Genomic DNA, 26794 nt, shown 5'->3' with positions numbered 1-26794 from the left:
TTTTTCCACCACGCGATGACACTGTAGTCGCTTGTATTTTCGTCATTGTTGTTGTATGGCAACCGGTTTTACCAACATTTATTTTTTCTTTTTCCCCAAAAAAAAAAAAATCTCTACTCTTTCGCCATCTAGCGGTCGATCTTGAACTCGGTTTCCCAAGTGATTTATTCCCTTTATTATGTGCAGTCGAAGTGCTCGCGTTGCTTAGTGATTTATTCCCTTTATTATTTCCCAAGTGATTTATTCCCTTTATTATGTGCAGTCGAAGTGCTCGCGTTGCTGAATCCCTAAAACAGTGCTCCTGCAGTCCGGCTGATGTCGGTCAAATTGAATTCAACATTCAACATTCGCAGGCGCACTAGGTAAAGTTTCACAGAGTACATCACAGTTTGTCATTAATACTCTTTTGGGTACCTCTAAAATTCCCGTTTGCATACTACACGCCACGGTACTCGTAAACGGTTTACCACGTCCGAGACGGTGTGGCCAGCGCCAGCTGCTATTCGGCCGGTCTATTAACTGCGCAAATCGCCCAATGACAGAAAGCAACGAAAATAAAAAGTAGCTACTAAATCTCCTACAGTCCTACTTGTGCTTTGCATTAAAAGTTTACTGCATAACATATACTCCAAGAGTAATGGGGTTAGGGTAACCTGTGCAACCTGTTGGCCTCAACTACATGAAAGTAGCACAATGCATAGTAAGAAATACAAATTATGTAACATAGGTTGGATATATTTTCAATTGTGATGTACATCAATGACCAAACTTTATATTTGAAGGCAAGTACGGAAAACATTGGCAGGCTCGCAGGCAATGATGCTGACTTTTGGTATTGGAAAGATTCCGATTCATTTCTACAAATGAATGATTTCTTGTGTCACATTTGTTATTTCCCATCTGTATTTCTCTTTGTGTAGAAGAATTGCAAAGTTACATTAAAGAAAGTGGAGGGGAAATTGTTACAGGGAGAGTTTTGCAGCATGTTATGACAACATTGTCTCCAACAGACTTTAATATAACAGTAAACGATCCCGATCATGATTTTTTTCGTGGCAACACTGTCTCTTTGTGTGATACTGCAGTCGAAGTCCTCGCGTTCCTGAGGCTCTGAAAGTGAAAGCGTCGCTCCTGCAGTACTGCTGATGTCGGTCAAGTTGAATTCAACATGGTGAAACCTAATGAAAAGGGAAAGAACGGTAATAAGAAGATTGTTAACTTGGTTGTTTTACTTTTTAAAATGGAGTCTGCTTTTTGTTATGTGTTAGCATTGCATTTACGAGAGATAGAAACAGTTGTTACGAAAAGCCGGTTGTTGGAAGGAACGAGAAGCAATTCTTTCCAACCTGTTCCAGATGTTTTGTCTTTGAAGTCGTCATCCCTAACTGAACGCGAAGAAGAACTTTCAAGGGGTTTTCTTAAGTATAAAAAAGGTAAATCATTCTTAAATGATGCCCACCTGCAAGTCTAATGAGAAATGTTGTGTGTTGTTATTCTTCTCATGTTATTCTTCTCACTGAATAACCAAGTCCTGAATAAAACACGAGACTGCTATTAGTATTAACTATAATGAAAGCACACTGCGTAACACTTACCAACGTAGCATATGATTCTATCCCATAGATGTTCTGTCCCGTCTGGACATGGAACTACTGACAGAGAATGTTTAAGTACAGCTCACGTTATTCTTCTCACTGAATAACCAAGTCCTGAATAAAACACGAGACTGCTATTAGTATTAACTATAATGAAAGCACACTGCGTAACACTTACCAACGTAGCATATGATTCTATCCCATAGATGTTCTGTCCTGTCTGGACATGGAACTACTGACAGAGAATGTTTAAGTACAGCACTGATGGAATTCACCTTCATACCCTTATCAGATGGTGAATTCAATGTCTGAAGGTAAAAATAAGATGTAAGGCTAACGCATAATAATGATTAATAAGTGTTGTACCTGACGCTTTCGGCCGACCAAATAATTTTGAGCCATGGTGATGCTGTGCTCAGAATTCAACGTCTTAAAGTAAAAATAAGGTGTAAGGCTAACACATAATAATTAATAATGATGAGTAAGAGGTGTTGTACCTGACGCTTTCGGCCGACGAAATCACTTAAGATTGATGTTGTGCTCAGAAATCAGCAGGCTGTTTGAGGGACTCAGCAACGCGAGGACTTCGACTGCAACTGCAATAGTGCAATGTCACACAAAGGGAATAAATCACTTGGGAAACCGAGTTCAAGATCGACCGCTAGATGGCGAAAGAGTAGAGATTTTTTTTTTTTTTTGGAAAAAGAAAAAATAAATGTTGGTAAAACCGGTTGCCATAGTTGCCATATTGTTGCCTCTGAAAAGATAGGATATGGCAACTAGGAGCCTACGACGATGTTGAACTCTCCTATTTAAAAAGTTTAGAATTTTCCCAGGTAGCGTCATAAAAAGAAAAATGTTAGCTTGTTAATTAACCTTGTACCTCAATCGAAAAAAATGAATTCGCCACATGGGACAGTGAAGAATAACCAAGTTTCAGGTGAGGAATCGAGGTAAAAATCAAGGTAAGCGTGGTAGAGAGGGGTACTATCGGGGTTTTTAATCGGGTTATACGCACCGATTTCTTGTATTCATATTCGGTGTAATCAACTACACCCGATCAATCGTGTCTGAGTTCGATCGATTGCATTAATTTATAATCAAATCATCATCAAAGTCTCGGACCACCATAGTTTTCAGTATATCGTTGAGATGAAAGACATGGTCCCTAACCGGAAGACCGTTTCCTAAAGAGAACGAAATGTGGAAGCGCAACAAACGGACTGGTGAGACATTTTATTTGATTTTCTCCCATTACAGAATGACTTTCACAACAATCAACAATTAAGCAGCGGAGAAAATTTTCTCTGACATCACCATGCTCGTAAAATGAATAGGCCTATAACCGTAACCCTCCAGTGAGATGCCGGGTGGCTGAATAGACTTGGGCCAGATTTAATCGCCCCTTGTCAAAACGAGCATCGCTTCCAAGTGCAAGGAATCGTTGTGGGAATCTGCAGTGTTACTTTCGTCAATTAACGCATAACCGACGTCCACGTCATTCAATATCAACTGAACATTGTAAGTTTTTCAACTAACGGAAGTCGATACAAAGTTGACAGTTCCCGTGAACGAAAAGAAACAGGTCCCATTGACGGACGTCGTGAATATTCCCGCTGTTTCGTTCATCGCACCATCTGGTTGACTTTTACACTTTCAAAAGGGATTTTCTCGGTATCAGTAGACAGTTGACGTTGTTTTTGGACATAGAAATAAACGGGTGTAGATTGTATATCTGCATCTCCTATCAATTGTTTGAAGCCTGTTCAACTGCCTTTAATACGATACCGAACAAATTCACGAAGGAAAAACACAAACATTGGGTTAACAATTACAAAATACGAAGAACAAACTGTGTTTTTGTTTCTTCTCTTTTCCATCGACAGACGTTTTGTTTACAATAGGCGATTAGTTTATGGATTTTGCACTCCCGCCTTCAATACCACGGAATGACAACAATTTTCCAGCCGCATCCAGGGGATTACAGGTTTTCTCTGTCGAATCCAGAAAAGAATTACCAGCTAGGACTTGGACGATTCATCGTCGGGCGGCAGGTTCCCACTAATTGTGAGTTTAGAAAATGTTAATACTGCTATAGCAGAAGTAAAAGAAACCTCTACAATCGACCGCTGTCCTGTCACCTCTCCTACAATCCTTTTTTAGTTTTTCCGTAGTACTAAACATACTATTCAGGAATGAACCACTAAAAACCTTAAAAGAAAAAAACAAAAAAAAAACAGAAGGTAACATTATATCCAAAATCTCCTTAAACTAAACCCAATTCGAGTTTGACTCTTTAAAAAAAACGAAGGAACAAAAGGCAAACCCAAACAGGAAGGGCTGAACCTTTGCAAACAGCACAGTGAAACAACCAATATTCCTTTTGGTGTATAAAACAATTTTTTAAAACCATCCATTAAGGAATCTGGTGGATGTGCTAGGATCCAGTCATCTATACTAACTGAGAAACATATCTTTAACTGGATTATCACATTATTACCTGTTTCATATAGTAGCGTTGCAAGATGATCCCTAGTGTTTGCCACTGGCTGTTCAGCGACATGGATAACGTCCAATGGATTTCTCTGAAGTGGCTGTGGGTTATGGCACGGATCCAGATGATGCGAGCACGCAAACAGGGACATGCCTCCAGGACGTCCGTTCAAACGAGACGTCTTGGTTCAATCCCTCTTTGTGGCGACTCTAGAACAAGAAGATGGAAGGCATTTTAACAACGTACGGAACAACTAATTTTGATTTCATTTACCTCAAATTTTTTGGTTGGTACCACACCTTCTTTCTTCAATCGACGACATGCGATGTGATGGCCGGATGGAATCGCTGTCCAATCATTTCGATTGGAAAATATAATCATGTAAGAGTATCTGTATTTCCAAAGAACACAGATTATTCATAGAACACAAAATAGCATTTAAATGATCAGAATTTCACGCGGGAATTCTTTGCTTTCCACTACAAGTGCTAACAAGATGGTTTTGTTCTGTGTTTTTGATCTGAGCGCCTTTTTCTTCCAGCAACGAATCCTAATAATCCAAACAGTAAACCAAAATTCGCAGCAATTGAAAAAAGCTCAGCTCGTAGTCGAAACGCAACGAGAAAACAGAAAACGGTGGATAAAGTGAGTGGGTGACATGGAAAATGAGAGGTAGGAAACAGAAGCCGGGCTAGAATTGTCGAATAACAGCTAGCAAACAAAACTAGAAAAACCAAGTAAACAATACAGTAAATTAAACTGATAAAAGAAAAACAACTACCTTTGGACAGAACAATAAGTCTGCCATGATGCAACAGCCAGACCGTATCAAAGCCACCCACGTATGTTTCAATTTTAAATGGCGATCGGGTCGTGGCTTTTTCTCGCTCACGATCCAACTAGCATCCAAAAACCAACCACTTCTAAATGATATCATTTTAAGTAATCATTATGAAGGTAAGTTGTACACATTGTGAATCACATTCTGTACCAATCCACACATTTAATTCCAAATCAAAGTCATCTAAAACCTTATAAACATACAAGAGCCACAATAATCCAACACATCTCCTTTTTCGACTTCGAGCTCTAGAATACGCCCCGTTAGCAACGTTGCCAACTTGCACCGTTAAGGCAAGGAAAATCATGGGCTCATGGAAATGGACTATGACCATGGTGTAAAAGGGAAAAATATAATATAATTCTCCCCCCCTTTTACACCATGCTATGACTCTGGTTTTGTTTTGAGAAATAGGCTATTGTTTACTAGGAAACACATGGGGGGGGGGGGAGAATACAAGAACAAAACGTAATTCCATCATGCTCAACATCCAGCACGAATTTAAATCTTATAAAGAAACAGCGGTGGCAAAAATATTGGTAACAAATAAGGTGAATGAGATTCAGACATGTCGCAGTTGGTAACATGGCCACGTAACTGCAAGGCTTTCTGTAGGAGACAATGGCGGATGCCCAACTCCTATGGTATTCGTCTTGTCAAATGGTCCACCCACGTTGTAGCCTTTAAACCAGCCCCTATTTCGTAAACATTTAAAAATCGCTGTAACGAAGATTGGGCCAAAAAGCGTCGACACAAACGTCAAGATAAGTGGATTGGCCAACGAAAAAATCCCGGCTGATTGTTTCAAAACTTTGTCGTTCCCAGTCAAATGCCACAGATATTGGGCTGACATTAACAGGTTGAAAAAGAAATGTAAACACTTTTGTCGATTTCTTTGTACCAAATTCAAAATGCGTAGAAGCGATTTAAAAAAAAGGGGGTTGCTAACTGCTTGAAATAATATAAGCTTGGTCGAGCCGGATCGAGCTTGGTTAATTCAGTTCGTTTGTTCGAAACGCAATTGACGGAATCAATGGAATGTTAGATCGTGAATTTAAAATAGAAGAAACGTGTCCTACTTAGGAGAGCAGCATTTTAAAAAATAAATGAGTAGATATGCTCATTGTTTCCATGGTAATACGACGATAACGGATACATCTATAACCAAAAATGGAAATATTTCACATCCAATAATCACCAAGAAATTTTTTTAAATTAATAAAATAAATTAAAACAAGGCAAGGGTGATCAAGACTCTAAATTTATATTATAGACTATAAAGAGTCAAATAGAAACAGTTTTAAATCTTAAAAAGTTGTTTCAATTTTGGACATCCAACTCTTCCATCCATAGCCTACTGCTTTCATGTTTGATTGACAGCCCAGCATTGCCCACTTTAGTTTTCATCAAACAAATGAGCCATTTGAAATGGGCAAACGGCTGACGGCTCGTCCACGTCCACGTCCAGTCCATCCTCCACGACTGCACGTGAAGCCTTTAAATCAGTCCCTATTTCGTACGTAGTTGAAAATTGCTGTTTAAAAGATTGGGCCAAACAGCGTCAACACACGTCAAGATCAGTGGATTGGCCAACGGAAAAATCCCAGCTGATAATTTGAAAACTTTGTTGTTCCCAGTCAACTGCCTCATATGTTGGGCTAACATTAACAGGTTTTAAAAAAATGTAAACACTTGTCGGTTTGTTTGCATAAAATTAGAAATGCGTAGAAATAAACTACAAAAAGAGGGGCTTACATAAGAAATAATTAACCTGGTTTATTCAGTTCATTTTGTCGAAAGGCAATTGACGGAATCAACTGAAGGTTAGATCATGAATTTAAAATAGGAGAAACGTCTCCTGCTTAGGGGAGCAGCAAAAAAAATAAAACACATACAAATAGAAACAAAAAGAGGGGGAGGGGAGGGATACTTGATCATCGATACGAGCAGTGGCGCATATTCGTTGATGACTACATGTAGATAAGCACATGGTAATACGACGATAACGAATATGATTTATATAACCAAAAATGGAAATATTTCACATCCAAAAATCACAAAGAAAAAATTTTAAATTAATAAAAACAAAGAAAAGAAAATCGAAACTTTTTATTTATATTTTAGAGCCAATGATGGCAAATGGAAAATGTCATACTTATTCATAGGATCTTCATTATTTTCACAAATATATAACTTATTTATCGATCTTGAATCGTTGTGAAAGAGACACTTTTCCCTGCTGATAAACCTAACCAGTAGATTACATCTTAATGCGCTGTTCGAAAATAAAACGTTATCAACTTAGGGCGTTGGCCATTTGCGTATAGGACTAGAAGGAAGCCATCGCAACATCGTCATTCGACAACTGTTTATTGCGGAACTATTTACCGATCCTGTATTTTGTGAGTTTTGAGAAAATGGAGGATCACTTAGGTCAGGTGTTTGAAAGAAATTCCGGAGGTCGAGATGTTGAAAGAGTTATGGTATATCGTGTCCACAAAAATAAAGAAGAAGCTATGCTAAAGTTAAATCATCCAAACATCGTCAAACATTTTCGCTGTGTAAATGACGACGACTACGTGTAAGATATTTCTTTTTTTTTTTTTCTTGGCAATTCTACATAAAAAATGATTTGATTTTGTTTTCATTATCACGTTGCCAGCTTTTATGAATTGGAACCGTGTGTCACTTCTTTAGATCAGCTGTTCCTAGACCCGAATGATCCCAAAAAATACAAAGGACCTATGCCACAACATATCGATGCTCTGCTTCAATTGGCTTCTGGTCTCCAGCACATTCATTCACAAAATTTAGTTCACGGAGACATCCAACCAGAAAATGTTCTGATCTCGGTTGAATCTGGTGGCAATGATGAGACAACTCTCAAATGGGCTAACTTTGAACTGACCAGAAACGTCAGTGAACGAGGAAGAGGGAATACAAATAAAGTCGGGAGAAATAACGCGTGGTTGGCACCCGAGTTGCAATTAACAAGAAAACGTAAAAGAGACGTAGAAGAAAACAGTTACATAGAGACCGCCATGAGCGACGTCTTTGCCCAAGGACTCGTTTTCGGAACTCTTTTCTTGAACGGCGAACATCTCTACGGATCCATGAAAAATGAAAAAAAAATTTCCCAAAACATAATTAAAGGGAATCCCATCAACATGCAAAGTAATTCCTCGTACAGACAAGAATCCATTGGTTTTTTTGTAACTGAATAGATCTTGACTAAATTTTAGAAATCGATGGCAAATTACGCGCTTTTTACGAGAATGACCTATTGAAAAAAATGTTGGAAAGCGACCCTGGTAAAAGGATGACATCAACACAAGTCGTTAGTCAACTAAAAGCCATCAAGGAGAAGGTATGACCGATTTAATGCAAGTCGACCCCATCTTTACAAATGTCAATTAATTCAATTTAGCTCGCTGAAAAAGAAAAAGAATTAATCCAATTGTGTGGGCGTGACTCTCAATCGGATCTAACGAAAACAATCAGAAACTTCATTCCGTTCGGAATTAATCTGAACGCAAAGGACGACGATGGAAGGAATGCGCTCCATGCTTTGTGTCAAAACTATTCCAGCACAAAATTAACCGACGCCATTAAACTTCTCATCGAAAACAAAACCGACGTGAATGCAAGGGACAACGATGGATTGAATGCAATTCACTTTTTGTGTCGATATCATTCAAGCCAAAACTTAATTGAAGCAATACAAATCTTGATTCAATCCGGAATCGACGCGAAAGCTACGACCAACGATGGATCAAATGCTCTTCATTATTTGTGTCGATACAATGCAAGACCCAATTTAACCGACGCAGTTACAATTTTTACGGAACTTGGATTGGATCTGATGACAAAGGACAACGACGGATGGAGTGCGTTTTATTATTTACAAAACAAAGATAAGAAGGAAATGAAAATTCGGTTCGACCGCGATGCTTTACTCGGGCGAGGTGGCTTTGCATACGTATTTAAAGGAAAGTTTGGAGGTCGTGAAGTCGCAGTAAAAAGAGTTGAATTACTTGAAGTCGACGAAAGAGAAGAAGAAGCAATGCTCAAGTTAGAACATCCAAACATCGTCAAACTTCTTCACTATGAAAAGGACAACGACTTTATGTAACATATTTTTTATCGTTTCTAATAAAAACATAATTTCAAAATTGATTTTTTGTTTTCGTTAACGTGTTCAAGGTACTACGCATTGGAATTATGTGTCGCTTCTTTAGATCAACTGTTTTTGGAGTTGGATAATCGTAAAAAATACGATGGACCTATGCCACGTCAAATCGTAGTTTTTTCCCAATTAGCTAAAGGACTGGAATACATCCATTCAAAGAAATTAATTTATCGAGACATTAAACCGAGTAACATCCTCATCATGAAAAGTCCTGGCAAAAATGAAGAGATAATAATCAAATGGTCTGATTTTGGACTGGCCAAATCCGTCAATGAAAAGGGATTACACTCGTGGACTGGAGTGAGAGGAACCAGATCTTGGTACGCACCGGAAGTGCTGAAAAAGCTCATCAAAGAAGAAAAGGCGGAACAGGAAGAGTTTTGGGGCACCGTCCAGAGCGATGTGTTTGTCCTGGGACTCGTTTTCGGTTATCTTTTCTTGAAGGGAGAACATCTTTACGGTTCCAGCGAAACAGAAATTCACATAAATATAATTGAAAAAAATCCGGTGAATATGCAAAGTAATTCCCAATTTAATTCCATACAATTTTTATTTTTTAATAATAAAGAGTTTGTTGCTTTACTATAGAAATTAATGGCGAATTGCGCAAATATTATGCAGATGACTTACTAATGAAAATGTTGGAAGACGACCCGCAAAAAAGAAAAACTTCGAAAGAAGTCGTCGAACAACTGGAATCCATCAACAATAAGGTAATATTAATATTATTTCCTAAATAAGGAAGAAACAACCTAATCGTAAATTTGACCAATCTAGCTCACTGAAAAAGAAGGAGAATTGCGTCGACTATGTGCCCGTGACTCTTCGTCTGGTCTAATAGAAAAAATTAAAAACTTTATCCAACTGGGAATTGATGTCAATGCAAAGGACAAATATGGACAGAATGTGCTCCATTATTTGTGTCGATTCAATTCAAACTCGAATTTACTCGACGCAATTCAACTCTTAATCCAACTGGGAATTGATGTCAATGAAAATATCAACGGTGGATTGAATGCGCTCCATTTATTGTGTCGATTTAATTCAAACTCGAATTTAACCGACGCAATTCGCCTCTTCATCCAACTGGGAATTGACGTCAATGCAAAGGACTTAAGGGGATGGAATGCGCTCCATTGTGTGTGTCAAAACAATTCAAACTCGAATTTACTCGACGCCATTAAACTCTTAATCCGCGAGGGAATTGATGTCAATTCAAAGGACAAAGATGGACGGAATGTGCTCCATTATTTGTGTCGATTCAATTCAAACTCGAATTTAATCGACGCAATTCGACTCTTAACCCAACTGGGAATTGATGTCAATTCAAAGGACAACAATGGATGGAATGCGCTCCATTTTTTGTGTCGAAACTATTCAAACTCGAATTTACTCGACGCCATTAAACTCTTCATCCAACTGGGAATTCCTGTCGTATCCGATGGCCACGATGCGCGCTCTATTTTTCGCTCGGACAATGGAACAGAAAACAAGGACGAAATCCTAAAACTACTGGACGAAGCCGCTCTCGTTTGAATCCTGACTCAATTCCTTGCGATGCAATCCGCTTAGCCGACGGTGAAATAAAAAAATAAGGCGATTGTCTCATACTCGAAATCTTTAACCACTAAATTGTAAAATTTCTCGCTTTCTCGGCTGTTACACACCGACTGATTGACTTGCCTTTCAGAAATACAAAAATCAGACTGAATCGCCGTGGAGTGTTGTCAATTCATTATCTTTGAGGTCAATTTGAATGCAACTCATTCGACGATTTTTAAATTCCCTGTGGTCATCGACGAAATGACTTTGAAATGAAAGAAAGTAAGAAAAGAAATCGAGTAAACGCTGAAGATAAGAAAAGGAAATAGACTCGAGGGGTAGAGCTGGTGAAATAGAAGAGTAAAAGTGAAGTGAAATCAAGTAGAAAGCACCAAACATTGGCTTGTTGCAAACCGATTGATCTGACAAAATGAAGGCGACGAAACCAAGGCCAGGGTGTTGCTCCTTGCTAATGCGTAAAATACGAAATGATAGAATTACGAGAAAATCCAGATGAGAAATACAAAGATTCTGTGTTATGATTGAGCAAATTTTCTTAGTCCACCAAAGGCCAAATAAAAACATTTTTTTCATATCGACAACCACAAGAAAAAATAAACAAACAAACAAAAAAATTGAAAAATGTTGCAAGGTCATTCAACACTTATCGTTTGTTTTAAAACTCAATGCTAATTTACAGACTGATTTTTGTTCATAAAATGACAGTGAAACAAAACAATCAAAATGGCCTCAAGTCAAATGTCCGCGGTGCGTGACTCACATTAACAGCCGAGCCATTTGATAATTCAAATGTATCGATGATTGTTTTAAACCCCCATATTATTACATCCTGACCATGTCTGGTCATTTGTTTTTAGCCTAATTTTGGGCTTCTAAATAATTGATTTGATGATTTATTAAAAGAGCAGACGTCTATCGAGAAAATGACAATTTCTATTGCCGTGACCTTCAAAAGTTTAGGACAACAGGAGATTCTGATTGGGAAAAAGTTAATCTCTGATCCTTCCCCATTTATAACTTAAAAACAGGTCCGCATTCTTGGTCAGATTGAGCCATACGATGTCAACAACAGCCCTCCCCCCCCCACTCTATGACGCGATCGCATCAGAAATGGCGTATTGTGGCCAGAGAAGAAGATACTGAAAGTCAGGGCCGATGATTTGTGAGATTCAGGTCATCATTTGCAAGTAATTCCCTTAAATAAATGGAAAGAAAAACCCAAAACGATTGCAATTTGAATAGGAGGTAAAGATTTGAGGCGCTTCTCAAAAGTCAAATTGCAATGACATAAAAAAGAAATGTCTAAAAACTGACCTGGAAATGGAATAGAGAACTTCTGTCGCCTTGCAAACGTTTGAGGCCGACTGGGAAAGTCGAAATGGTGATATTAAAATAAGGCGAGTGTCTCATACTCGAAATCTTTAACCACTAAAATTGTCAAATTTCTCGCTTTCTCGGCTGTAACACACCGACTGATTGACTCTTCCTTTCAAAAATACAAAAATGTGACTGAATCGCCGTGTTGTCAATTCATTATCCCTTTAGCCAAGTTGAATGCAACTCATTCGACCATTTTTAAATTCCTCGAGTGGTGGAGCTGGTAAAATAGAAGAGTAAAAGTGAAGTGAAATCGAGTTGAAAGCACCAAACGTTGCCTTGTTGCAAACCGCATGTGCGTAAATTAGAAAATGATAGAATTAACGAGCATATTTAGATAAGAAATACAAAGATGCTGTTTTACGATTGAAGAAGTTTTCTTCGTCCACTAAGGGGCAAATAAAAAACAACTTTTTCATATGGAGAACCACAAGAAAAAATAAAGAAACAAACAAACAAAATTTCAAATATTGCAAGGCCATTAAACACTTATCGTTGGTTTAAAACTCAATGCTAATTTACAGACTGATTTTCCATAAAATTAACAGTGAAACAAAACAAAAATAAAAATGGCTCAAGTGAAGTGTCCGCGGTGCGTGACTTACTTAAATAGCCCAGCAATTTGATAATTCAAATGTTTAAAACCCCCATATTATTACATCCTGACGACGTCTGGCCATTTGTTTTAGCCTAATTTTGCTTCTAAATAATTGATTTGATAGTTTATTAAAAGAGCAGACGTCTATCGTGAAAATGAGAAAATGACAATTTCACTGCCGTGACCTACAAAAGTTTACACAAGTCAAGTTTTTATTTTAATATTCATATGAAATTATTATTTTTTTATACTTATTATTTCATCTAAATTAATATTATAAATATTAATATTATGTTATTTAAATTTTTATTAAGTTTAAGTTTTTATAAGTGCAAAAAATCAATGAAATGAAGTCGGCAGGAAACAGCTAATCTTTTACCTCTCCCCAATTATAACTGAAAAAAGGCCCGTATTCTTAGTCAGATCAAATGTGATGTCAGCTATTGCCCTTTCCCACTCTATGACAATATCGCAGCAGAAATGGCGCCAAAATGGCGAAATAAGAGCGAAATACGAGCGCCATATGAGTTTACAAAAGGACTCAGGTCATTCTTTAACTGCATCATTTGCAAAAATTTCTCAATAATCAATGGAAGGAAAAGCCAAAACGATTGCAATTTGGAAAGGGGGTCAAGATTTGAGGCACTTCTCAAAAGTCAAATTGCGATGACACAAAAAAATGTCTAAAAACTGACCTGGAAATGGAGCAGAGAACTTCTGTCGCCTTGAATTGCATTCAAACGCAGCGCAGCCAACCACAAATTAAATGAAACACCATGGGCGATTAGGTGGGGCTGCTGCATTCCCGCCAAATGACAATCAGCTGATCGTTTTGCCGTTGCTGTTCTTTCTCTCTGGTCAAAAATTAAGTAAGTGCTGATTGTTGAACTGGATGAATAAAAGCCAGTCAATAGATTGTTCAGCACCTCAAGTAACACTTGATACATCACCGGATTTCAACACTTAACTGTTGTAGCCGAATACGGCTGAAAACTTTTGTAATAAACACTTAAACCAGTTAGTTTAAGCAGAGAGCCATGCAGAAACGACATGCCACAGCCAGCTCGGATGTCGGTCACAATGCATATGATGACTTGATGTAGTTGATGAGCGCCAATTTTTTTCTTATCCCTAGGGGGGGGGGGCAGTTTTCCTTGTGTGAGGGGCAGGTCCTGACCTTGTGATGGCCGATCGCTTGCTGATACCTCCCCTGCAAGCGTTTTAGCCTGCATTAGGAGGGGTAAGATTGAAAAGTTCATTTAATTCTGGTGCTTCCCTTCTATTGTTTGTTCACGTTTTGATTAACGTCTTAGTAAATTTCATTCCGTGTGTTGTAAGTCATTAGTTTTACGTCGCTGAAAGTCTTCATCATTCAAGTAAACGGTATGTGATATATTTCAAGGAAAACAATGTTCTATCAACGAGGCCATGCTGTTTGTGTTACGTAGCAAATGTCTTTCCAAGAATCAGAGTTACTTTCATTTATTCTCATTTATTGTAACAGAGGTGACTGCTGTTTATTGCCATTCCTCTATTGATATTTGCACTCGCACCATTTGGCTTGCCATAGTGTTTGACGTCTTTTGTTGGGTAAGTGGGTTTAGATGATGATGATGAAGTCACTTGCTGATTCTCCTCAATCAGCAATGAACCAAGTCGCAAGGAAAACATCATCTAGTGAACCAGTTAAGCCCTTGATGGCTCTTCTCTCTCCTTGAATGAATTTATTTGATCTCCGTCCACGTCTTTTTTCCCATCTAAAACAAATCCTTGTTTGAAATGGACACTAACGTCTTGTGAAAATAGTCCTGGTTTTAGAATTTTGCTGGAGTCATACACGTCCCACTCGAATCTTGCTGTTTTGGACGATCCAGTTTGTGTCAAGGTGTCGCTTGTAATTATTTCACATCTACTGCGAAATCGAAATGTGGATGGCTAAAGAAATCGGCTCAGACGTATTCTCTCATCCTGGAACTTCACCGGATGTCAAAACCGTCGTACCATAACTTGTTCTGCAGACACCGAGACCTTTGAGACAGAAGTCAAAGAATTAGACTGCGGATGTGATACAACTCGATTAGCAATCACAGGGACGAGACGTACGACTAACCATAATCAGAAGGCGACAACAGGATCGCGCATTAGTCAAGGACAATGTCAACCTCCGGTGTGGATGTAACAAGTCGGATACATTCGAAGTGGAGCTAGCTTGCCTTGATCAAAGAAAATTTCAGTCAACTTTGGTAAACATTCCATTGACTGATGCACTAAGGATGCTCTTGTGTGTACTGTTCCATGTTTATAAGAATTGGACTGGAAAAAGCTGATGCACTTTTGAGCTTCTTTAATTATCATCATCAGCCTCTGTGGCCTAATGGATAAGGCACCGGCCTCCTAAGCCGGGGATTGCGAGTTCGAGTCTCGCCAGAGGTAATGACTCATCTCTTGTTTAATTATTTAGTACCACAGTCTATGTGTAATCATGTATACTTATAACAGGTATCTGTTCTGGATGATAATACCGGGTAAAAGCAGCGTAACGAGCAACGTAAGTCAATTGCAGAAGAAAACAAAAACTCAAAGCACAAATGCTGGAACCAAATTCATTTATTGTATCAGTATGAGATGAACCCAAACTTCAAGCATCACCCAAGTATAGCGCACCTCTAGCACTGGAAACAACTCATTAAAGGACAAAACCTTCCTGTAAACGAAGTTGACTCACCGTCTCACCGAAAAACTTTCAACAATCCTCAACACTCTCTGCCATCATCACAAGACGAACCAACCACAAGAAAGTGGTTACACCTCGGCCGTCCGGTCTACTCGTGTGGTTGCATCCCACTGCGCTTGGACGGAAGCCGGTGCCGCATTTCTGCAAGCGGGTAGGAACTCTCCACAGTCATTTTAGGTCTGAGCTCCGAAATCGGCCAAGTCAGGCACTCAGAAACCGCAGAGGGATCGTGGTGAGTACGTTGAGCGATTATCAGCGAAGATGTTCAGGAAAGAGACTCGTGAAAAACTTTAAAAGACGGAGAAAGATAAATCTGAAGAAAAACAGGCGACAAGTTTGGTATCTCTTTAAGAGATTTGATCATTTCTGAGACGTGAACGGGATTTTTAAATAAAAAGAAATACAGAGGTAAGTTGGAAATTCAGGTAAAGTATCCGTGGTTTGATTTCGTCCATACTGTGGTGGATGCAGGACAAATTTGCTGTTGATCAAATACGTGCAACTTAATTACAATCAATATGTTGTGAATCCTCTATTGCTTACACACTTATTTCCTGAGCAAGGCATTACAAGTTCCAGTCTCACGAAAGGTAAATCTATGTATTATTCAACATGATTTATTTGAGCTTTTACCCTAACTACATTGTTTCTCCTTAAAGATATAATGATTGCAGCCAACAGTACAAATAATAGGAAAAACAAATTTAGTCTACCTACGGATACGTTTTGGTTAACTTACCGTTCAAGTTCGGAAAGAGCGTTTAATCATTGTTGCCTTAACCTTGTCCACGAGCTGCTACGTTCAGGATTTTCACGATTCCGTCCAGGTTGCATATTCCATGACGTCCGCGTAATATAGATCGTGCATCGTGGCCATTGCATTTGACGCGTATTCCCTTTTGGATTAGGATCCGAATGACGTCGATCAAGTTCGAGCTTGAATTATTTCGGCAAAGATAATGGAGCGCATTCGATCCATTGTTGGTCTTCGTGTTCACATTGATCCCATGTTGAATTAAGATCTTAACTGCGTCGGTTAAGGTTGAGCTTAAATTGTGTCGACACAAAAAATGGAGCGCATTCCACCCTTTGTTGTCGTTGGCGTTTACGTCGATTCCGTTTTTGATTAAGATTTCAATTGCTGTGATCAAGTCTGAGCTTGAATGAAAACGACATAGAAAATGAAGCGCATTCCATCCATCCATGTCTGTTGCGTTCACGTCGATTCCGGATTGGATCAAGAGTTCGATTGCGCCGATCAAGTTTGAACTTGAATTGTTTTCACATAAAAAATGGAGCGCACTCCATCCGTCCTTTTCCTTTGCGTTAACGTCGATTCCGGCTTCGACCAACAGTTTCATAGCGTCGATTAGGTTGGAACTTGAATTGTATTCGCACAAATAATGCATCGCGTTCCTTTCTTCTTCTCCATTTGCATTCACGTCGATTCCGAGGTGAATTAAGTCTTTGATGTTTTTGATTAAAGCAGGCGAAAATTCAGTAGCACATAATTGACGCAATTCTGCTTCTTTTTCAGCAACCTAAGAATAAATAGACAGTTATTCAGGTGATTGCTCGAATTGCATAAAACTTGCATACCACGTTGTTTATGGGTTTTAGTTGAACGACGACTTCTGTCAGTGTAGTTCTCCTATTATGGTCATCTTTCAACATTTTTCCGGGTAGATCTTCCGTGCGTAGTTCACCGTCCATTTCTACAATAAAAGATTTTAGTAATAGTTAAGAGAATACAAAGTTATTGTAATAAATTAAAGTTACTCTGCATGTCGTTGAGTTTTTTTTCAAATTACGCTCTTACGAATTTCAGATTTATTTGTATCGTAGAGATGTCACCTGTGCAAGGACAGACAACCAAAGACGACGCCTTTTGGAAAGACATCGCTCTTGAATGTCCCCTGACACTCTTCTAGAAATTTCTGTAATTATTGGGCCAACCAATTTGTATGTCCTCTGGCTCTCGTCGGCATCCACGTTCCACATACATCGATTTTTCTGGAAAGTTTGCCCATTCGATGGTTATCTCGTCATGTTGGCCAGCCCATCGCACCAAAAGGAGGACATATGTGTAGGATTAATGCCTCGCTGAATTAAGTTCTTGGAATGGATGTGTACCGAGACCTAAAGGTAACTGAAGAAACCGACAAGACGCGCCATAGGTCCTCTGTTATTTTGAGGGTCATCCGAATTCAGAAAGGGCTGGTTCTAAGAGACGCTGCACAATCAAATAGCCAAATATCTGAAACGCCTGTGCGTTGGCGAAATTGGTGAACACTGGTTAGTTCAGGTCTTTTGAATGTTTGTTTAATGTTTATGTGCACCAACAAACGCTAAACCAGAGATACTTCTCCTAATAAGATCATTGTGATCAAATCAAACTGAATGGCAATGACATTAGTTGAAAAAGAATGTTAGGACACTTAAAATCACGATTGAACCTGACATGGATTTGTGCAATCTGCTTGGTGAAATATCACTTATCTGCAATCAGAACCACTTTGAGATTATCATTCAGATTAACTTAAGCATAAAGTTGATGATTAATGTAACACCACCAATATTGAGAACTTACATGTTGTCCACTATCTTGTGAAACATCCTTTGGTTGACTCACTGTGCTTTCCAGTAATGGCATCACTTTTCTGTCTCAGGTATCAAAGGCTGTTAGTAAACAATTGAGTCTATGAACAAACAGGATGCAACAAAGAAGATCTACTCCCATTAAAAAGTACTATTGAAGATCACGTTTCGGAAAATATGACTAGTTACGTTCATGTATTGCAAATTCGAAAACGGCGTAACTGCAAAAACAGTAAATTAATTTAATTTCAAAGCGTGAAAATTGTATGACTGGATGTAAGTAACATTGAGTGGCTCAAATAGGCCAAGAATCGTTGTTTGTTTTAACTTTACTTAGTGTCCTTGGTCATGTTTACAGCTTATTTACGCAGAAAAAACTAAACAGAAAAAGTTATTGATAAGTAAAAAAATAATAACAATAAATATAAAAAAAACAAATGACGGTTTTATGCGTAATGGCAGACCTTGACACTGCTGCCACTACAGTATGTAATCAGGACTTAAGTTGACCACTCGGGCAGTTATTACTTATTAGATTATATCAAGTGTATAGTTGAGGTCAACGGGGTCCTTGATGGCTTACCTTTTACCTTTAATCTGCTGGGAAAGTAAGGAAGAATTTGGCAGTTGGTCGTAAACTCGTAATAACGAGTCTTGACAAAGCTGACGTCATTACAGCAGGAATGGAAGCCCTGGGTGATTGTTTGGTGGCGCCAAATCAAGTGGTAACAAGAAGCATCTATTAGACTTTCTATTTTCTGACGATACCATCTAATACTTTCGTTGGTTCTTCCTTTAAAGTTATTCTTGTGTGTTGGAATTTCGAGTGACTTATATATCTCGAGATGAACGCTTACAACAGTTTCGTTTTGAACACCAATACGTTATCCCAGCAGTGAAGCGTCGAATGTAATCGTCGTTGGACACAACGTCTATGCACCAGACTTTACGGTATAATATCACTCGCTTTGTCATTAGAAATTTACCGTTACCCTTGTTTTTGTTCCTAGGTCTGCTTTTTTCACTATTTCGATTTTTGTGACCTTGGTCGTCAAACGATCTAAATCCGATAACAATTCAATGTGACCTTTACAAAACTAGGATCAATATCTATTAGAATCATGCTTCCTCACTGAAGATAATCTGCAATCCACCAATGCAACATACAATTCCACGTTTCAAATAATGGGTATGTTACAATCAGCCAACTATAACGAAAGCTGTTTGATTGACATAACATTTCGGTCGCTAGATGGCAGCTGCATTGTCTTTCCCGTTTCTTCAAGAAAAGCATGTTTTCAGTCCTTTCGCGGTTTTATGCTGATGCCTTTTCGTCAAAGATGACCAGATAGATGTCATTAGACAGATCACAAAGAGAAATCGATCACTAATTCATCGACAAAGCGGCACCATCGCTATTAAGACTATACAACCCCTGTTGTTTCTCTCTTGGGGTCAATTTCGAGATAAGGATTTGACAGATACTTGCTCGACTAAAGGTGCGGTATTAAAAAGGACGATTTTTCCCCAGGTTATTTCCAACAAATTTTCTTCGATTTACAATACGAGAATTGAAACATAATTAGTTTATTTATACAGCATATATGGTGCCATAACCTTCGCCTCAATGTTCTCACATTCGTGTGATGAAAGCTGATCCGTTCTAGCCGATAAGAGCACGGGCTCTATTCGTTCAGCGGCATATAAGTATAACAACCTTGAAAAATAGAAATTTATTGACTAATTTAATTTATTTCGCAATTTCTAGGTAAAAGGGAGCAATTTACTCGAGCGTCCATATCTAAATAAACAAATGGGTGATTTATACTACCACACGTCTCGTGTCCGGTGTCCAAACAAGGGCTTGTGTAAATGCTGAATATGAGAAAACGATTGCATCGTGTCCTTTACATGCTCTCCGGTTCAGCCGACTCGAAAGAAGGATGCAACGGTGACGCAATTTATCGGAAGGAGCTGCTGCTACTTTAATGCTGGTAATCAACTTTCGTTTCAGTGAGCGAATATTTTTTAACTTTAAATTCTAAGTTGACAGAAAAACCTTCAAATGTGGGTAGAATTTTTAAAAATCGAAAATTTGTGATTGGGAAACAATATGAATGCGCCTCAATCGCGTAGTTATGCAGTGCTTTAAGCAAGCTAAACTGGTTTTCGTTTTTAATTAATTTTTTTCAAAAGTAGTTGGAAATGCACCCGCATTCTTTTGTTATTTAAGAAATAAACAAACCAATATGTTTAAAAAGGGGAGAGAGGGGCAAGTATTGTCACACAATGTTCGTGTTCCGGTAACCGCCCACGGCGTGCTTTGGCATCCTTGGAATAATGAGCTTGTTGTACATTTTCGTTTGTTTGAACGCACGGAAAATATTTGCTTTGATTAATTATAGTGATTCGGCATTTAAATTGCAAGGATAATCACGTTTTACATTAAAAAAACAAGATAATATTTCTAGGTTCTACCGAGGGTTGAACTCGGATCGCAGGATTCAAAGTCCTGAGTGCTAACCATTACACCATAGAACCGTACAATAAAGTTCTTTCCAGCTGATCTGATACCCGAAGTTTTGGAGTGAATGAACAAATGGAAGTCATTACGCCACACGTGGTTCTTGTGGGGTTCAGATGATCACCCAAATTAAATTGGACAGTGGGAAAAAAGCTAAATAAAAATTTTAGGTTCTACCGAGGGTTGAACTCGGATCGCAGGATTCAAAGTCCTGAGTGCTAACCATTACACCATAGAACCTTGAACAAAATGTCTTCTCTAGTCATGAGGTCTGTATATCCAATTGGTTTCGTTGGTACCGTGCTGATGAATGAACCCAACCATATCAAACATGCGTTATTGTTTGCATCGCGTGACTGCAATAGCCACTGGGAAAATGCAAGCACTTACGAAGAAAGCCGCAGAATCATCATTGCCTAAGTCCAGCTTATAACCTACAACGGATTCCCGTCTTTACTGCCGGGTATTTATTATTATTTCAATGTGGAACAATCACCATATGTTGCCGACATGCCCCTGTTAAGAAAAGCGCAATTTAACGTGTACGAAAAAATAATGTTGCAGGGGAAGAGTTGGCTGAACACCTGAAATTGAGGCCACTTAAGCTATACAACAAGGAATCTGTCGCTAGAGTTTCTAACGAGTTTTCCACGGCCGCTTACCGTTCTGGTCACAGCACGCTACAGATGTTGTAAAGAAAAAGAGTGAAAAGTATTTGAATGACAGCAATTGATTCCTTTTGAGCGTCTCGCACGTTTATGATTGTATGAACCTCTCTCATTCATTTTATAGCAACTATTCAACCATAGTGAAGCAAGATTTGATGGAGCGCAGAGGTGCAGTGTTGATAGCGCACAGTTGGTCAAAACTTCAACCCGTTTGCTTTGTGATGTTCGGCAAACAAAACGCTGTTGAATGTGGTAATGCACATGAAAGTGGGATACGTCCTTCGCCATTCAAGTCAAAATTATAATAAGAACTCATAATTATCTGTACCTTTCTCCTTTCTTTAAAAAATGTCGTTCAACAGGTTAACAATCTTTTCGTTCTAACTAAAGAAATCAAAGCACGGCTTCGAGTTGTTTGCCATAAATGTGCAGAGAGGGACGGATTATGGACTTGTTCCCTATTATCGGCGGCAAGAACCCCACTACAATCTCTTCTGTAATAAATTTGCGTAATCTGAAGAAGGAAAAGAGGCCAACTTCGTTCTCTGTCCCCAACGGTATTTATCATTAAATTATACCGAGTATTTCTGATTTACTTCGTCATTAGCTTTGCTTCGTGACCACATATCGTGGTCAGTTTTGCATATTCTCGTGCACTAGGGACATCAAGGACATAGATCTGCGCTTCAGAATTGTGAAACTCTGTATCGTGTGAGACTCTTGGACCTGTGGACAATAATATTGCTGTCGATCAACATATGTGCCTGGAATGGCGATGGTTTCTGTCATGAAACAACCCTTACTAAGATTGGTTTCACTTCCGGTGAGTTTCAGGTCAGGTCGGCTCAACAAGTAATTCGTTACATTAATTGTGATCTACATTTCAAACAAGTAAAACCAGATACGAAACAAAAGTCTTTTGAGAGTTCTATACGAAAAGGGTGATGCTATGGGCGCAATCCATGGAGATTCCAGGTGAAGGTAATCCAATGAAAAGCTTCACTGGCAATGGCACCCAACGGAATTGATCATAGAGACCTTGCATTGGCTAGCCACGCCAATTATAATTTGTTTCCTGTACTTGACTTTAATATTTTTAAGGATTTTGGTACAGTGGTGTTCAAGGAATTAGATCATTGTTTTTCCAGGGAAACGGCAAATTATTTTTATGTATTTACAAATCTCAGTGTAGTAACCGACATGCATACTGTTTTGCATCATCAAATGTCAACTATAAACAACTTAAGCAGGCTTTACACATATTGCACGGATTTTCATAAACGTTTACGTACTAGAAAATGTTTAACTATTTGACTTTGATACGAGATAATTGCAGTAATATTTCCGGGGAATAGAGAAAAGTTCGTCTTGGTGGGTGACGAGCATCTCAGTTATGCGGTTAGTTTTCGCGGCGTAGGCCATCTGTCATATCAAAGGCATTGATTTAGAGCGTCTAGTTTCATTTTTCAAAAGTCATTTGCGATTGAGCTTAGTTATTGAGGGTGTGAAGTAGGCTTACCCCGTCTGTTAATGATTCCATGTTGGATTTGGTACTTGCTTTACTTATTCTGGGTGGGAAAAGGTTTGGTCCCATCACCGTGGCCACGTTGTTGACTGTCATCCTGTTATGAGCCTGGTGATCCACGACGTCCTTGAGAAATCTGAGCAACAATCGAAGTGTCTGGTAATTGACGTCGGGAAGCTGGATAATCAAAAGGTTAAGTGCCCATATCTGGTCGTCGAAGATGGTCATGTCTGTACACGAACATTAAAATTGGTATTGTGATGTTCATATTTTGTTGTTGTTACATACCCCCAACTTGAGCAAACAAGTCTAAACAGTCTTGTGTGAAAAGCGATTCAGGTAGCTGCCTCAAGAATGTTTTCAAGAGGCAGGCAACCTCATGAGGGCCAGAGCTGTCCAACACATTTTTCACGGTTTGTATCCCTCTAGCATCAACATTATTCTTCCATTGGTTTTCCATCAGCTTTTGCATAGCTAGCATCTTTTGTTTATTGCCAGGTACTCGTAGCAGTCCTTCTTCATCCAGTCGTCTATTTCTCAGCTGCTCTATTAACTATTGGTAGGCCACAAGTGATTTGGTTCAAGGAAACTTTCAATCATGTGTGCATTTTAAAAAATTATTCACCATTGTAAAGATAATTGGTATTCTTGCTTGATCTTTTTCCACTAGTTTTTTCAAAGGTACTCCAAAAACATTCCTCTCTCTGCTTGCCTGTGCGAAACTACGGACTCTGAGCCTGCTTCGTTTCCTTATGGTCAGTCCATACTTATCCATTAAGGCGGTCAGTTCCAGGAGAGCCAATTGACGTAATTTTCTCTTTTGTGTATGGTTCAGCCCGTCTTCTAGGGAAATTCTCGGCTGAGAATATAAGACAATGGAACATTAAAACTTCTATTAACAGGTGATCTCATCACATGAATCAAACCTGTTGCGTAACCGGAAGTAGCTCTGAAACATCCTCGAATTGATCGCTGTTTCTCCTTTGACTGTAGAGCGAAGCCGACGAGAGTGTACCAACCAGTTTGAACTTGACAATCTCGATCCCCTGCTTATCAACTGCAGCTACGTGACCTTCGGTTGCTGGGCTGAAAAATCCCGGCCGAGACGGTTTAAATGACTGTTTTATGCCATCAATTTGATTAAAACTACGTCTTCTCGCCTCTGATCTATGAGTAGGAGTCGGAAGGAACGAATCCAGGTGAAAGATCTGCTTACACAAAGAAACAAAATTAAGTCCAGTTTGAAAAGGTAAATTCTAAGAAAGAAAATGTTCAAATAGCAGCCTAAATAGTGCTGTACTTTGTTGCTCGAAATAGTTGCCGCATCATCGTCATTCAGGCAGCTGCTTTGAAATCGATTGGATAAATGCTCGCCATCGTCTTGGCTACCGGAGCGCGACCAAGTTTTTGGCGAGACTGCCGGACTGATTGTTAGTCCCTCTCCTATCAAATTCTCGGTTGATGTTTTCAACGAGTCCGTGTCCAACGAGTCAGGGGTGGCTGATCGCGAGCGGCCACTCGATCCGCCGCTATGGCTAGCCTGGTCATGTTTTTCGTGCACAAAAATAACGACGACCACCACCACCACCAATGTCCGTTAGTTGGTCTCAATCCAAAATATTATCTTTATCTTTCTGTGTGTTTCTTCTCTTAGTACTGACCTCTGGATCACGGAAAATGTCGCGGCAGTCGGGCCTCTGTTGGCCAGCTCCAGTTCGAGTTTTACGGCTCTTTAATGTGACGCGAAGAGTCTCCACTCGTCGCCGGATCGTTTGGTATTGATTACTCGTCAGATTGTCTTCTATTACGGCATTTGCTAGACTGGTTTCCGTCACTAATTGATTGTTTTCCATCAGGTTGTCGACAATGTCGCCCAATCCGACGTCGATTAGCCAAGTAGCGGCTTCTTCCGCCTCTGCCAAATCAAATAGGTAATCGTAGAATGAATAACGGATATTTTCAAGTTTTTTGTTTGTGACATTTGCGTTTGAACCTTCCGGTGTAGGTGATAGTAACTCGTCTTCGGATGATGTGATTTCAACCATTGACCCGTCGTGGTTCTCCGCGCCCCAGCCATCGTCCAGATGGGATTCCCCCTCGACAGCCGCCATGGAACAAGTCCAAATGGAGACGTTCCTTCTTTCAACGCGAGGCCGCAAAGGTGAAAAGGAGAAAGAAAATCAAAACTTTCCCTTCTTTTCGTCTGCAAAAGAAAGGTAAGAATAATCTTTCCTCGTTTAGTAATGATACATAATAAGGAACGGAGTTGCTTCTTCACTTTCTAAACTTGGCCGGAAGCATTTTTGTTTTGTTGCTCGAGACGAGACACGCTATTTTCTCCCCGTTTTTTTTTGTGTTCCTTTTTTAAAGCGTCTGCCGTCGTGCGATGCAAAGGAATAAGGAACTTTCACACTACATCGAACACCCGACGCGCATTCCGAAAAAATTCGATAGATGTGGGAGAAAAAGAGAATTCGATGAAAAGGAAAACCGATAAAAAAAAATAAAAAATACTACAAAATTATACCCAACTGACACTTAGGTATGTGTTGTTTTACTATGAGAATAGACCTAGCCAAGCGAAAAAGGTTGATTCTTTTTTTTTTTTCCTTAAAGACAGAAAAAATGTGTGGATAGTTAAAAATTACGGCCGGAAAATAAAAAAGGGGAATTGGTGAAGCCAATCACAGAGTTTTGGGAAAGTTAAAAGGGCTTTATAAAGAAAAGTCACATTATCGCGTAGGTAATTGCTATATTGACCCTTCTTATCAGACGTGCACTTTTATTAGCAATAAGAGCAATAAGAAAGACAACATTTCGTGCCGACAAAAGCCCTCCAGAAAGCGTTTTTATCTGTTCAAAGTGAAAACGACGCAGGGCAGGATAGGATCATCAAGTAATTAACTTCAGAAAATTCACCTTGAGGGAGTAGGAGATAATTAAATTTAACAAAGCAGACGATCGTAAAAAACAAAGTGACCTACTTATTGGGAAAAACGATGATTATGTACTCGTTTGCCTTTTGAATTCACTTGCACTCTCTTTTTTTTTTTTCTCGTCTTGTTTAGCCAATTTTGTGTGTGTGTGTGTGTCTTAAAACATTTTTGTTTTTCACTTACCACGTTTTGTCGAGGCTTAATGAGATGCTGATAAAGCGGGTTGCGGTAAAAGTCCGCCAGCAGCTCGATCCAACTTGTAATTTATCGAATGAAAAAGTTTCATTTAGAAGGCGGGTAACGGATGTGAAATTCTTTTTCCTTTTTTCTTTTATCGTTGTTACCAACCCAAATCCTGGTTGGTTTTATCAAATACTTCACTGATAACAGGCAATATTTTTTTTTTTTTGTTTATAACTCCCCATGCGTTTACTATCTCAAACAGGATGTCTCACAACGTCCATTACGGGAATAAAGGGCCACCAATTCACTTGATCATGTTAATCGGATGTAGCGAAAAAAATCATGCGCTGAATTAAATTTCCCTTCAATGAAATTTTCGGTCTGAAAGAAAGGGGTTTAAAATTTCGTTCGATTGTTCCACAATTTTCTTTTTTTTTTTTTCAAACGTGCTGCACAGACTGGGCGAAGGGGAGCGCAGAGAGAGAGAGGGAAGAAAAACAACAACCGAGTCGAAAAGCACGTCTTGCTATCACCAAGGTACGAACAACACTGAAACTTGTACTGTCCCCTTCGCCCGTTGTCGGAGAGAAGGAGAAAGAGCATTGGACTTTTGAAACCGGCCAGCAGGTGGGCTGGTGCCACACGCGGGAAAGAGAGAGAGAGAGAGACACAGAACGTGATGGTGTACACATCAAATAAAAAGGCGGGTTGCAACAAAAAGAACTTAGCCGCTGGGGGGTGGGTTTTGACTTGACGCGGGGCATTGTAACAGGTGGGGTGGGGTGGAGGGGAAATCACGAAAAAAGCTACCAGTCATATTGCCTCCGTTTTGTTTTTGTTTAAAAGTTTTGTGCGTGTACAGGTGGGCAACCTGACGGGGCCATCTGTTGCGCGACGGCATGATTAATGAAGAATTCTTATAATGCAAAAGGGGCTGAAATTGAGGCGGTAAAGGAGGGAGAGTTGTGA

General features: G+C 39.2%; 3 protein-coding genes, 5 long non-coding RNA genes and 3 other non-coding genes across 30 annotated transcripts in view; 6 read left to right on the top strand and 5 right to left on the bottom strand.

The window, feature by feature from the left end:
• The first annotated feature begins 155 nt into the window (after positions 1-155).
• Positions 156-1554, top strand: LOC123470996. Of its 5 annotated transcripts, none has more exons than XR_006644785.1 (4): positions 156-561; positions 634-718; positions 783-1199; positions 1269-1554. It is a non-coding gene; the product is annotated as an uncharacterized LOC123470996 (long non-coding RNA). The 5 variants fall into 5 exon arrangements; XR_006644784.1 differs by having other exon boundaries at positions 157-561; positions 634-700; XR_006644786.1 differs by lacking the exon at positions 634-718 and having other exon boundaries at positions 158-561.
• Positions 886-13369, bottom strand: LOC116920675. Of its 10 annotated transcripts, none has more exons than XR_006644756.1 (11): positions 13353-13367; positions 4871-5625; positions 4363-4639; positions 4096-4298; positions 2093-3806; positions 1962-2024; positions 1774-1903; positions 1596-1709; positions 1460-1531; positions 1281-1385; positions 886-1178 (listed from the first exon to the last, which is right to left on the bottom strand). It is a non-coding gene; the product is annotated as an uncharacterized LOC116920675 (long non-coding RNA). The 10 variants fall into 10 exon arrangements; XR_006644760.1 differs by lacking the exon at positions 13353-13367 and having other exon boundaries at positions 4871-5012; positions 5081-5219; XR_006644763.1 differs by lacking the exon at positions 4871-5625 and having other exon boundaries at positions 4363-4480; positions 13353-13369.
• LOC116920267 (death-associated protein kinase 1) overlaps positions 7237-26794 on the top strand; it is a 61118-nt gene continuing 41560 nt past the window's right edge. The window contains exons 1-7 of the mRNA XM_045171695.1: positions 7237-7511; positions 7593-8104; positions 8173-8297; positions 8358-9058; positions 9134-9639; positions 9708-9832; positions 9897-9912. Coding sequence (XP_045027630.1) covers positions 7348-7511; positions 7593-8104; positions 8173-8297; positions 8358-9058; positions 9134-9639; positions 9708-9832; positions 9897-9912 — 2149 coding nt within the window. The 5' untranslated portion in view covers positions 7237-7347. The remainder of the gene's footprint in view (positions 7512-7592; positions 8105-8172; positions 8298-8357; positions 9059-9133; positions 9640-9707; positions 9833-9896; positions 9913-26794) is intronic.
• Positions 13912-17176, top strand: LOC123471001. Its single transcript, XR_006644848.1, has 3 exons — positions 13912-15087; positions 15157-15981; positions 16051-17176. It is a non-coding gene; the product is annotated as an uncharacterized LOC123471001 (long non-coding RNA).
• On the top strand, positions 15018-15090 carry Trnar-ccu. The gene has a single exon. It is a non-coding gene; the product is annotated as a tRNA-Arg (tRNA).
• On the bottom strand, positions 15978-18691 carry LOC116920438 (putative ankyrin repeat protein RF_0381). Of its 2 annotated transcripts, XM_045171753.1 has the most exons (5): positions 18573-18691; positions 17982-18051; positions 17246-17890; positions 16991-17106; positions 15978-16932 (listed from the first exon to the last, which is right to left on the bottom strand). In XM_045171753.1, the coding sequence occupies exons 3-5, from the start codon at positions 17289-17291 to the stop codon at positions 16168-16170; spliced, it is 927 nt and encodes a 308-aa protein (XP_045027688.1). In that variant the 5' UTR covers positions 17292-17890; positions 17982-18051; positions 18573-18691; the 3' UTR covers positions 15978-16167. The 2 variants fall into 2 exon arrangements, with proteins under 2 accessions (XP_045027688.1, XP_045027689.1); XM_045171754.1 differs by lacking the exon at positions 18573-18691 and having other exon boundaries at positions 17171-18384.
• On the top strand, positions 18575-22443 carry LOC116920446. Of its 6 annotated transcripts, none has more exons than XR_006644842.1 (12): positions 18575-18714; positions 18791-18940; positions 19000-19178; positions 19242-19520; positions 19589-19696; positions 19758-19983; positions 20461-20782; positions 20879-20976; positions 21078-21224; positions 21306-21433; positions 21544-21738; positions 21819-22443. It is a non-coding gene; the product is annotated as an uncharacterized LOC116920446 (long non-coding RNA). The 6 variants fall into 6 exon arrangements; XR_006644844.1 differs by having other exon boundaries at positions 20461-20976; positions 21819-22004; positions 22083-22443; XR_006644841.1 differs by having other exon boundaries at positions 20461-20976; positions 21819-22004; positions 22074-22443.
• Positions 20459-20530, bottom strand: Trnaq-uug. The gene has a single exon. It is a non-coding gene; the product is annotated as a tRNA-Gln (tRNA).
• Trnaq-uug lies at positions 20682-20753 on the bottom strand. The gene has a single exon. It is a non-coding gene; the product is annotated as a tRNA-Gln (tRNA).
• LOC116920237 (rho GTPase-activating protein conundrum) lies at positions 22321-24836 on the bottom strand. The gene is given in 9 exon segments (XM_045171718.1): positions 22321-22531; positions 22534-22603; positions 22701-22936; positions 22995-23259; positions 23332-23565; positions 23633-23914; positions 24007-24246; positions 24368-24621; positions 24700-24836. Coding segments are annotated over 9 exon segments (1743 nt in total). The 5' UTR covers positions 24818-24836; the 3' UTR covers positions 22321-22487.
• On the top strand, positions 24553-25230 carry LOC116920506. Its single transcript, XR_004392740.2, has 3 exons — positions 24553-24637; positions 24712-24922; positions 25077-25230. It is a non-coding gene; the product is annotated as an uncharacterized LOC116920506 (long non-coding RNA).

Source organism: Daphnia magna, linkage group LG4 (assembly GCF_020631705.1).
Source record: "Daphnia magna isolate NIES linkage group LG4, ASM2063170v1.1, whole genome shotgun sequence".
In the NCBI taxonomy this organism is placed as follows: Eukaryota; Metazoa; Arthropoda; class Branchiopoda; order Diplostraca; family Daphniidae; genus Daphnia; species Daphnia magna.
Note: the sequence above shows the minus strand (reverse complement) of the source record. Positions and strands in the feature narration are given on the sequence as shown.